Here is a 13,525-nt window from a genome sequence, read left to right as displayed (position 1 = left end):
TTAAAATAGATCCCGCCCAAGCAGCACCATCCCAACCAATCACAGCACAGGAGTTAACCACTGCAATTGTAAAACTCAAAAAGGACAAAGCAGCCGGTCCGGACGGAATCTTCAACGAATTCATAAAGGACACCAGCACAATACTGATAGACACTTGGGTAGAACTCTACAACAAATGTCTAAAAACCGGAGAAATTCCACACTCATGGAGAAACGCCACCCTGAAAATGTTGTACAAAGGGAAAGGCCCGACAACAGACCCAAACTCCTACAGGGGGATAGCTCTGGAAAATAACCCCCTTAAGCTGCTCACCAACATCCTAGCTACCAGGCTAACAAAAGTATTGGAACCACAAATCCCCTATCAACAATTTGGTTTCCGGAAGGGGCGCTCGATCCTTCAAGCAGTGACGGCCCTCCTCGGAGATGTCGAAGAGGCCCTGAGAGTACCGAAGCAGAAGTTCTACGCGGTCTTCGTAGACTACTGCAAAGCATTCGACAGTGTAAGCAGGCGGTGGCTAATGGACAAGCTGAACAACATGCAAGGTCTGGACAAACACGTCCTCAACCTGGTCCGCAATATATTAGCGCAAAACTTCATTCAAATAGACGATACAGTCCAGAAGTCCAAGGAAGTCTGCCAAACTAGAGGGGTACCACAGGGAGACCCTCTAAGCCCGCTCCTTTTCAACGTCATGACAGCGGACGTAATACAGACACAGGCTCCCTCAACAGCGATGTACATGTACGCAGACGACATGGTGCTCGGGTCTACCAACATAAGAGAGCTACAGGTCTCCATGAACAACCTTTCAGCTTGGGCTGACGAAAACGGTCTGCTCATAAACCAGTCTAAAACTGTCCAAATGGTATTCAGAAAGGGAGGAAGAATAGCAAAAAGTGACACAATCTGGATACAAAATCGACCCCTGCAAATTACAAATGCATTTAAATACCTGGTGTAACGATACAGACGACAGCAAAATCCTTCAGAATCCACACTCAAGAACGAGCAACGGCCGCAGTAATAGCTATCCACGACATAACAGACATTACCCAACACAGCCATGCAGCTTTTCTATGCCAAGATACTCCCTATGGACTGGACATCACATGGACCCGGCTAAACTACAATGACCTCAAGACCATGGAGAATGTCAAAGCAAGGTTCTTAAAAGCAGCACTGGGAATCTCAAAATATGCACCCTCCAGAATGGCGTACGAACTCGGGTGAGAACCCTTCCTGATAGAGGAACTACGAAGCAGACTCATGCTGCCATCTACCGCACCAGAACTTCGACTACGCACGGTCATGCAAGAGAAGGCGGAAATAGAAAGTGAATTCTATGGAACGGACGCGATGATCAACCGCAACTGGACAGGGCCGAACAACAAGTTACGAAGCACCATAACAAGACTAGCAGTTCACACAAACTGTGCAGAAGATCAGAGTAGCACGAACCTTCCCCCGAATGCGTGTGCAAACTGTGCAACGAAGTGTGTCCAAAATATCATTTTAGTAAATGTGTGAATAGAACGAAGTCACTGGTGGAATATAGTAAAGAGAAGTAACTCATACCAAACTAAATTGCACGTTTGTGCACACTTCTTTCTTAATAATAAATAAAGCATATTAATCATACACCTCACTACAATTGGTTTATTGGCAGGAGTGTATTTCAGGCCTGGCTGTGCCAAGGTACTACTTTTCGAGACTGAATGACATCAGGGGACTTTTCTCATTTTCATATTATCGTCAAAATTTGCATTTATAAAAAGTTATATTTTATTCACATTTAAACAATTTCATAGTGAAATATTCTCTTCAGAACTAACAACCCCTTTATCTTTGCTAGCAGGAAGTTGCTCCAATTTTGTTTTCTATATGGCTGTATGTAACCAATTGTTTCTGTTCAAACAGAATTGACCCAGTAGCTTATACTTGGAATTCACAGAACCAGGGTGAAATACACCACTGCCTATTGAAACCTTTCCGTAGTCTGTACCTCTGCTCTATGAGATATGATCACGAAATGGAGACCAGGATGGGATTTGGGAGGAATTGGATGTCATCTGTTTCAAGGCACTGTTAAGCACTTATCTGCAATTGTGGAAAACGTCGACAAATTAAACTACAAGGCGATCCATATAAACCTTCACCATTTTCATCATTTATAAGTATATATTAACTCTCAAAGAGAAATTATAACTAATTAAAGTTGTAAAGGTATAATAGTTCAAGTCGAGAACAGAAAATTCGATATTCCCAGAAACAAAACTAGCAAACTGCATGTGAGCAGCCCTTTTGGTGATATAGGACACACATAATAAAAACACACAGAGACAAGGCAAATTTATGCATTTAGTCAAAAGTTAACTCCAAGATCGGAGCAATAGTCACAACAACAAAGATTGAAATGCCTAGTACGGCTACAGGGGAAGATAGGCACTGACGTTAAGTTAAGTCTTGGGATGGAGTACGTGAGATTACAACTCGAAAAGTTAGACATCACTTAAAGGGCTCGAAGACCCTTACAAATCTCACTTCATTCATTATCACCTGGAACAGTATGCCTTCTTAAAGTTATGGTGCTGCAGGAACACGGAATATTACACAAAACAGGTTCACCAGCTCACACACACAATTCTATACACCCACCAAGTTTCTTCTCTTAAAATCAGGGATATTGTATCTATTTATTTTATTAATATTTTTATTTCTAAGCCATATTATTATTATTCAGAAAATGTTTTACAAGTAATAAAACATAATCAAATATAAAGTTCAAATTTTTATCTGCAAATGTCTACCATTAAATGAAAGGGCAGGGCATTATAAGATAAAAGCTGTCTAATATGTAAGTCTGCGAACTGATGTCAAAATCTCACATGTTTCATAAATGTAGGCTATGTCTTTTTAAATCCAAATATGAAACGCATTTAGGGCCAATTTTATCAACTTGTTATTACCCTACAATTAACTAATTGTAATTTAACTTAAATTATATTTAATTCGTTTGCATTTCACCAAACTAATACACATTTAAAATAAAGTCAATTATTTTAATTCTCAATTAAATCACAACGGCCTTCAGAATCATAGTAAAATCGTAATTCCGAACAATATCAGCCTTGTTAATGTAAGCAGTGATCTACATAGTGAGTTAGTTCATTTGTTATATTCAATCAATCAATATTCCCAGATAAGATAATAACTGCCTCCCATTGGAGGTAGCCCAGAAGGACTCAGTATACTCTCCTACATGAAGTTTACAATATTAAATGTTGACATAAATTTTGTAGAAAGAAAATTAAAATAAACATATATGAATATAAAGTGAATAAAAAAAATTAAACAGAGTGAATATGATGACTCAGAATTGGCAACAGCGTTTCAAAACTGAAGTTATGATGTCAGCAGTAAGTGTCTGTGGTAGTTTAAAAGTCTTCCTGAAGCTTTCAAAGAACTTGGGAGTTACACCACGAGCTCCAATAAGAAGACCAATCACCTCGATGTCTTCAAGCTGGCATTTTGCTTTGAAGTAATCAACTGTTGGCAGATTTAAATGTTGATCTTTTCTTTATTGACATCCTCCGACTGGCTACTCCCCGTTTCAATCCTTATGGTAGGATCAATTATATATCCTTTCTTGGTAGTCTGGGAATACGCTATGATGTCAATACGTCTAGAGGAGCCATTAGTAGCAAGGCAAAAAACTTCCTCTTCTACTATCCAAGACTTTTTTCTTAAAGCAGTTGCAATTAAGGATCGAACATGATGGTGTCTGGCATTTCGGAGGAGTAAACCTCTGTTACACTGACCTTGGACGTGGGCAAGGGTTTCAGTCTCCGGGCAGCCATGTCTGCACCGGGATCCGTCCAAAGAGCGACCAGGTACTCCTCTAACTGCTTCTAAATTGGCATTCATTTTGAGGCAGGTTACCCATTCAGATGTAGATAGTCCAGACTTATTAAAAATCCAGGCGTTGGCTTTAGGTACTTGGCTGTACAATTCTACACCTCTGCCTCTTCCAGGCATTACTTTCCATTATTCGAATTCTGCATTTCTTAATTCCCCTCTTAATTTCCTAGGCACAGATTTACGAAGTTCAACTGGACAAGAGAGACTTAGATGTTGACAGGAAGAATTAAGTTCAGACATCAAAGGTCGCATACTATTTACATAAGGATTTTCATTTAATATTAAAGTGATGCAGTGTTGCAAGAACGCTTCTCCTAGGTGGAACATAGGGCTCTCAGAAAGCATCTCCATCTGACATCATTTGTTATATTATAACAATAAAATGACGTCATAAACAGAGGTAATCTCGAAACATATTAAAATCATCGAAAACAAAAAAAATAAGAATGGGCAGAATTTATAAGGAAAGAAGAAAGATTGCAAATAAGTTGAAAAAGATTTCAGTGCTAAAAAAAAAAAATCTCATCACAATTTCTTCAGCAATATTGAAGACAAAACGGGATAACATCACAGTACATATAAGGAAATATGCAACAAGCAAAATAAGAAGATTTCATGAATTTGCACTATTCTAGTGCCTTCAAATGTAATATTAGGCTTACATGATAAATATGTTAATCATATTACTTTAGTTGCCATATTTTAGGCAACCGAAGATTGATTAAACAATTCTTCAATAAATATATAATTTAAATATTTATGAAGTACCGGTACCGGTACTTAACTACCAGTTGGTAATTCTAAATCACCTTCTGTATTATTCAAAATATACAAGTCTTATGTTTTGCTTCGCCTAAACCGCATTTGCAAATCTTTTTCGTCTACTGTATTAAAATAATCTTCTCTTTCGGAAATTATTTTCACTTCTCTTGGTGAGAAATCATCATTTTCAAATATCAAGTCCATCATTCTCCTCGCCATGATGAAAATTATTGTCATTAATGCAGAATTTATTATTCAAATGACCAAATATTGATCAATTAACTTAAATGTAGTTTATTGAGAGCTTAAAACCCAGTTTCTGTTGGTGAAATGCATTGCCCCTTTAAGTGTCAATTAAATAGGCTTTAATAACATATAAGTTAAATAAGCTTGGTGAAATTGGCCCTAAGTATGGTACGGTAGTGGGGCGTGGGGTGGAAAGGTCACAAAAACAAATGTCTCGCCCAAACATGTCAAAGAGTTTAGACGTTATCTGAATAATAATTAGGACATGTTATTCTTTTTGTTGCAATTATTGGCTCCAAATTTTGAATGTAGATCTCTAGTTATGAAACAATTTGAAATAGAAGATGTATTTTTACTATAACATCTAATCACTTTTTTCTCAAGTCTTTTAATTTTCGTGTTTATATCTGTTCTTTACAATAATTCCTTTCTAATTTCATAGTAAAACATGCACTTATTAAAACTTAATTGTTTTTTATTTCGAGACCTCGTCTTAGAGTAGGCCTACATACTGGTAGGTTTTCAATTCCAGAATTCAGTGTTCAGTTCCATATAATATTACAACGTAACTACTTTATACATTTCTAATAAACTTTATCTGAAAAATTTTCTACGATTTACGTATGCAATACTGCTTGGATTATGTAATAACTTGGTGGATGTATAGTGACGTCAAATTTGTACAGAGTGAGAGAAATATAACCACATCAAATTGCATGCAAAATTGAGATAAGGGAAAAGTTTATTTGAAGGCGTTCAGTATTTTACTCTTTATAAATCCTTGCGAAAGAGAGAATAACAATTAAGAAATTCCACTTTTACATAAAAATAGACATTTGAAAACTGGGAAATATTTTTCTTTATTTCAAGGACAAACTTTGTAAACCACAGTTTGTGATAAGACTGCTAATATTATTTCATAATAAGACTGTTTCACAGTATTGTTACAGGAAATGAGATAACTGGGGCATTTTTTGTAATTGCCACATTATCACTAGAATATGATTGTTTGCGACTTTATTGAACTCATCGGAAATGAAGAATATTACCCAACACAGAACTTCTATAATTTGGTTAATGAACAAGCATTTTACTAAAAGACATTTAGGTTATGTTAAATACTGCATTAGTGCTTGGCTTATATATTTTTTATTGGAAACAATAAAAAGAAGAAGGTATAATTCTACCAGGTATATCACAAATACGGCTATAAGTTTGATTGCGTTGTGTGATGACAGTATTATTATTACAGAAAATATTATTTTACTGTTGGAAAGGCAATTCTTCAAATAACAATAATACCACACTACAACAATGCTAAGCTTACGTCATTAGTCAAGATGGCGCTCAACATTCAATAGAAAATTACAGTCATTATCTTACGATGTTGGATGATGTATATACGTCCGTTGATGTGACATATTAATGAATTTAAATACTATTATAGTCACAATCATGCCATGGTATGAAAGAAAAATTTCACAGGTTGGAATCCTGCTCGAGGTTGTGAAATTTTTCTTTCATACCATGGCATGATTGTGACTATAATAGTATTTAAATTCAAGAAAATTACAGTTTGAGCGTGGGCAATAACGTACGTAATGATAGTGAGGCCAAAGACTGGAGAGACGTGATTTTAACGTAACATTGCAGCTGTCAACTGTAGGCAAGTGGAGAAAACAACTGGTGGCAAAGGGAAGCATCCAGAAAGGAAAACCTCCTGTAAGCCCTCATAGTAGAAAGGATGCAGCAGCAACAATGGGAATGATTCTGGAAGCTTTCAACACTAGCCCACAAAAATCGACTATTGTTTGGGAGGTTATTTGAAGGAAGAGGTTTATGCCTGGAAACCACACGATGTTGACATGCTGAAAATAGCAATTGAGGAAGAAATTCATGCTATTTCAATGCAATGTATCATAAATCAATGAATAACTTCCCAAAGCGTTGCAAATTATGATTTTGTGTGAATGCTGAACAGTTTGAGGTAATAAAGTGACTTGGTTAGTATTGTTGTAGGTTAGGTTACATAACAGAAGGCGTTTTAAAGAGTCTTAAAAGCCTCCTACACGTCAGCCTAAAAGGCTTGTTGTGCATCCCCACTGAAAGGAATGCTAGCATTGTCTTCCAAAATCTGTTCCTTGGACTAGTAACAATATCTTTTAGTATTATTGTAAGTGACTTGTTTAATTTGAAGAAGTGTCTTTCCAACAGTAATGTCATATTTTCTGTAACAATAATACCATAGTCTAGAGAATTTAGAAATCTTCTCACTATTCGTGAGCTGCCACAAGGGACAAAGAGTACTTAACCATATAAATGTTTACAAGTTCAGTGAACCATTAATTTTGTTTTGACAATGAAACTCCTACAAGTACATAGCTGCAAATACATTTTGTGATCGGTGGAAATATACCTAGTTTTAGAGAGATAAGTGTTACAAAGAAGTAAAGAATGCTAATGAACTTGGTTTCATTTCGAATATAGGCGATGCTTCAGGAGAGCAATTGAGGACCGTTTTTGCAAACCTTGCTAACTGAAAAAAAACTAAATTTTACAGGAGAGACAAAAACTGAATGAAAACAAATAGGTTATAGATGCAACCCTCACACTTTGACAAACTATAATGAAGAGAAATAATTCAATTTTACTAAGATAACTTTAACATCGTATAGCAGCCTGCTTTATGTTAACAAATCCACCAAAATCTCAATTTTGCAAATTTTGCAGTTAGCAAGTTTTGCAAAAAGGTCCTCAAATGATCCTTTCAATGCAGCTAAAGTTACAATCGGAATAATAGATGTAGGTATTCCAAGCCTCTTAAACACAGTCACGAAACTCAATATGTAGTAAATATGCATCCATAGATAGTTGCTAACCACTAGGATCGCTACTATCGCCTCCTTGCAGGCAATGCGAAATAGTACCTGCACAGTCTGTTGTTCCTAGTACCCTCAACAACTCAAGCTTCGTGACTGTATATACTAGACTGTGAAAATACTATTAACACACGCTGCAATCAAACGTATAGCCGTATTTCTGATACACTCTATAGTATTCACAGTTGTACTCAATGTACATAAAGAATAATTCTGAAGCAGGATATTTCATTTTATTTTATTTCATTATTTTGTTTAACATGGACTAGAAAAAAAGATAAGCTAAACATAGATGAAACCTAATCCAACTTAACCTAAATCTCTGCTAGTAAATTGAATTTATTTTATAACACTAATTGCCTAATAATGAGATGATTATGATGATGATGATAATAATCGGACATAATGGGATTCCTTGATCATGTGCTCAATATTGCTTAAGACCATTGTTTAACACGATACAGAATAAAACAAAAACAAAATACTTCAGTCTGAATGGGACGCACATGAACTTCCATTTTTCTACAGGGAATTGAAACCCAAGAATGCTGGATTTATAATAATTCTCGATGAGTTTGATAAACTCTAAAGTGTAATCATATTCCACAAAATTCTTAGTAATTGTTATATTTTCAAATGAAGAGTGTAATCTCCGATTTATTCAAATCCTGCGTAATATGAACATCACAAATCAGTAACAGCTCTAACATAAAACCCTACGAAGTTTGTCAGCAGTAACTGCATAACGACCTATTTTATTTGAATGATTAAATAAATATACATACATATTTAGTTACCGGTATCTTCATACAGAGCAATTGTTGAGAATTCTCTTGTAAGTCTTCATAATAATATAATAACCAACAAGAGACTAGACAATCCTGACGACACAAAAAATTGAAACCAGAGTATGTTTGTGTTATTAAGAAATATTGTGCTATCATCACACAAGAGAAGCAGGTTGACGACGATCATTTGCTTTGGTCATGAAATCTTCAGTAACAACATTATGATTATTTGGTACAGGAACCAGCCTCTCTAATAACAATGTTCGTAGACTGCAACGTGACCTTCTTCTTTTTCTTTTTTTTTTTTTTTTGCTGGTCTTTGAAAAATGTGTACTGACAATTGTTACAATATATTCTACCACATCACAAATATAGCTTTGTACTATACAACGTACATGAAAAAATATTTTAATCATTCAAAAATATGTTTATGAATTTACAGCATAACTTGTGATGTGCACAAAAAGATGTGCAACCCTTTCACTGTTAAGATCACGTGTGAATTCACGGTGAAGTAAGATCACTACTAACCACATTTTAAATCACTTCATTTCTCAATGTCATTCAAACATCTAGTGACGTAGACAATTACTCCTTTGCGAGTGTGTGTATGTATGTATGTATGTGTGTGTGTGTACAGATTCAAATTACATCTGTCTTTCCTTTGTATGGCTTGCTTCGGAAAAGAAGAAACACCGGGAGTCCTATGTTGTAGATTTTCAACACACGAAAGAAACCTTCCCTGAACGAGAGAGCTTCAGGGAATAATTACAGGCCATCTATTTATTGTCCATAAAGTTTCCTGTTTTGCGGAAAGAAATCTCTGCAGGCCAACGTCTAACGAGACAGTAGGGACTTCTGACAAACAAATTAGAAAAAAAAAATTAGGCATAATAAATCAAGACTGCAGTGCATCCAGTGATAGATAGTGAACGACTTCCCGCCCCATACATAAAAATAATGCTGGAGGAATTATTTATTTTTAAGGTGGCAATGGCTTTCCGTGTCCTTCGGACATAATTATGAATAACATAGGCCAGGCATGAACTTTCACTTGGGAGGTGCAGCATTTCTGTTATCCATGTTCTTCGTTTAATCAGTCATGATGAAACAATTCTGAATATAAATTTTACAGGTTTCTCAGAATATGCGACATAATTATATGGTGATAAATGCAATAAGCTGAAGAAAACAGAAGACAAACGAAAAGTAAAATCCGATCCTGACAGACACGTAAATAAATATAGATAAATAAAAATACAAACAATATATAGGTAGATAGACATACAGATAACTGAGAGGTAGGTAGGTAGCTACATAGATTGATTAGGATACATTAGACTAGAATATATAGTTTCAGTTAGGACAGAAAGATTAAACTAGAATATATAGATGAAATTAAAACAGATTAGATTAGGATAGGTAGGCTACATTAGGTTAGGACAGATTATATTGGGATAGATACACTAGGTTAAGATAGATTAGGTTAGGATACATAGACTAGATTAGGATACGTAGGTTAGATTCGGCTAGATAGATTACATTATGATACATAGATTAGATTAGGATAGATGTATTAGATTAGGGTAAGTCTATTAGATCGGAGTAAATTAGATTAGGATAGATAAATTAGATTACTTAGGTAGATTAGATTAAGTTAGGACAAATTATATTAGGATAGATATATTAAGTTAGGATAGTTAGATTAGATTAGGATACATAGGTTAGATTTGGCTAGATAGATTAGATTTGCTTGACAGATTAGGATCGGTAGATTAGATTAGGATACTCTACATTAGAATAGGTAGATTAGATTTGGATAGGTAGATTAGAATATATCAATTAGATTAGGATGGGTAGATTGGATTAGGATAGGTAGAATAAATTTGGATTACATTATAATAGGTACATTAGATTAGATTAGATTAGATTTGGATACATATATTAGATTAGGATACACTATATTAGAATAGGTAGATTAGGATAGATACATTAGGTTAGGATAAAAATTAAATTATGGTTTATTTAATGACGCTCGCAACTGCAGAGGTTATATCAGTGTCGCCAGTGTGCCGGAATTTTTGTCCTGCAAGAGTTCTTTTACATGCCAGTAAATTTACTGACATGAGCCTGTCACATTTAAATACACTTAAATGCCATCGAGCTCGGCCAGGATCGAACCTGCAACCTCGAGCATAGATGGCCAGCGCTATATCAACTGCGCTACTTTGGGCGACAAGTTAGGATATATTAGATTAAGATGAATAGATTAGATTAGGAGTTAGATTAGATTAGGATACATAAATTAGATTAAGATAGACAGACAGACAGACAGACAGACAGACAGACAGACAGACAGAGTTGATAAGTAGACAGAAATCAATGACGTCATCCCTTATTATCATGGCATTGGACTTGCGATTTTCATTATCCACCGTGTCTTTAAAGCACAAAGCAAAAAGTATGTGTCACAGGGTGTTGATAGCTAGTCAACGTCTGCTTCGTCACTTTCCTTCAGTGCAAACACTGGAATTGGCGTCACAATTTGGCGCATTTTTTGTATTTGGATATAAAAAAATATAGTGATACAATATAAAATCCGAAATTTTATGGGAAAATACCTTTGAAATTTCTTCTAGTCGACTTTTAGTGACAATGAACGTGTCTAAATAAATCTTAACAGTTCCAACATACACGCTTCCACCTCTATATTAAGATACCTCAAATAAAGAAAAAAACACTAAAAATATAAATAATGGAGATATAAGCTCTGTCGTTAGGGATGGTTTAGTGATACAAATGTACGTGGCTTCAAACTTGGCCAAGGACCGTAGACTTAATTGTGAGTGATAATATCTCTATCATGGCTTTCTTTGGAAATGAGATACAAACGGGTCTCTTGTGTCATATAAATATATTACAGGGTATCGCAGGGAGAATGTAAAATACTTCAGGATAATGTAGTTTGGGTTAGCCTATATCCCAAGTCCTACAGTTGGAGATAAATTAAAGGGAGAAATACTCAAATGTCTTGCGATTCTGTTTCTGCTACATCAGATCTTTTGTACACGGCAGCATCTGAGCTCCACAACGCCTATGCAACACACACAACTGAATACACGTTCACTTGACATTTAATTCGCGCATTCGCATAGTGAATATGCAGACAAGCTTTTAGTTTATTGATTTTGTGATGGCAATGCTTTGGCTGCTGTTGAGGAATACAGACTACGTTTTCCCAATCGAAGGGTTCCATCTAGCTGTTTTCCCGTGTTTACCGGAAGTTATATGAAACTTGCAAGCTACCAAGTGTTTCATTGAGGTCGGAAAGAGAACCGGTACCGGTAGGGCCTACCTGATATTAATTTGCAATTCATGGAATTCATAAGAAGGGCAACCTTAGTCATTGGTCTTGCATAATTATTTTATTTTCTTACTGAATTTGTACATAATTATGAAATAATGTATCTTATCACAATGTTCTAAAACCGTAGAAATATGTCTATAACGCCTCTCTCCATTTAAAAGTTCGCGTCCACACCTGGTGGAATAGCGGTTAGCGCATCTGGCCGGGAAACCAGGTGGCCCGGGTTCAATTCCCGGTCGGGGCAAGTTACCTGGTTGAGGTTTTTTCCGGGGTTTTCCCTCAACCCAATATGAGCAAATGCTGGGTTACTTTCGGTGCTAGACCCCACACTCATTTCACTGGCATTATCACCATCTCATTCAGACGCTAAATTACCTAAGATGTTGATAAAGCATTTTAAATAACCTACTAAAAAAAATTTTTAAGTACGCCCTTCAATAACTTCCCAACTGTTACATTTCGGACATAATCAGGTTAAATCGATGTAGATTAACGCAAACTACATTATCTTGAAGTATTTACTTTCCTCCTGAGACACTCTGTGTATGGGATATGAATGATTCTTATCCCTGATTGTGAGGATTGCATGGAGAATTCACTGGTATGCTATATGGCGCTCATAAAGTTTCTTGCTTCGTGGACAAATGTTTTAGTTGTCTCTGGGGGAGAGATTACAAAGTTCTCCGGCTGACAACGTGAGAGGATAGTAGAAAAATGAGGGCTGACACCGTAAGTTGATAGTCTGCAATGTATCCGGGGCTAGATAGCGGACGGGCCCTCGCCTGTGTTAAGCGAGCAGTAATTTTCTCGTTACTCCTACGAGGAGCCACCAGACTAACAGTGAAAGGGCTGACAGCGATGCAGGTCCTCGCCATCACTTGGGCGCAAGGAACGTAGACCCAGGTGGTTGGTGGGGAGTGGGTGACGAAGAGCAACTCCTGCTGAGGCCGCGAGATGGCTCTGCCAGCAGGAATGACCCCGAGCTGTTGTCAGCGTGATGGCGTGGCTCTGAGGCTGTGTCCGCTGGTGGCTCCGATGGCGTGGGACACCTTCTTTCGCAGGGTGCAACCACCCCGCTCAGGGTGTGCAGAGGAATGCGATAGAGGCGGAAGGGCCGCGCCTCGGGAGAGGATGCTGTACAGATAATAGAAACACCGAGTCTTAACCTGTGAATACAAGCATTTCTCCAACACATTTCAATCACGAGAAGATGCAACAGCATGCATGTATAGAAAGTCTTGATAAAAAAGGCTCTGGAAAAGATTCAAGAGTTGTCGTAATACAGTAATTCACCATTAAAATGGGACACACTCGCTGACCGGAGAATGCGAATTTGATTATGCACGATGTTCAAAACATACAGAGGTGAGCCTGCCTGGAGAGAAATAAAAAATAGGTTGCAGCCGCCAAATTACTCTTCAAGGAACGACCACTCATATAAATTAAGGGAAAGAAGACAGAGGACGGACACTGGAAAGTTTTCTTTTCTCAATCGTACTATCAGGGATTGGAATGCTTTACCTGCAGACTTACTAAAGGCTTTACCAATAACCAAAAATGT

General features: G+C 36.7%; 1 protein-coding gene across 6 annotated transcripts in view; it reads right to left on the bottom strand.

Annotated features, from left to right (window-relative positions):
* Positions 1–2,342: 2,342 nt before the first annotated feature.
* LOC138713870 (GTPase-activating Rap/Ran-GAP domain-like protein 3) overlaps positions 2,343–13,525 on the bottom strand; it is an 878,969-nt gene continuing 867,786 nt past the window's right edge. For all 6 annotated transcript variants that reach the window (XM_069846337.1, XM_069846338.1, XM_069846343.1 and 3 more), the window contains one exon: positions 2,343–13,098. In XM_069846337.1, the coding sequence (XP_069702438.1) occupies positions 12,839–13,098 (260 nt within the window). In that variant the 3' untranslated portion in view covers positions 2,343–12,838. The remainder of the gene's footprint in view (positions 13,099–13,525) is intronic.

Source organism: Periplaneta americana, chromosome 14 (assembly GCF_040183065.1).
Source record: "Periplaneta americana isolate PAMFEO1 chromosome 14, P.americana_PAMFEO1_priV1, whole genome shotgun sequence".
NCBI lineage: Eukaryota > Metazoa > Arthropoda > Insecta > Blattodea > Blattidae > Periplaneta > Periplaneta americana.
This window is presented reverse-complemented; position numbering and strand designations above follow the sequence as displayed.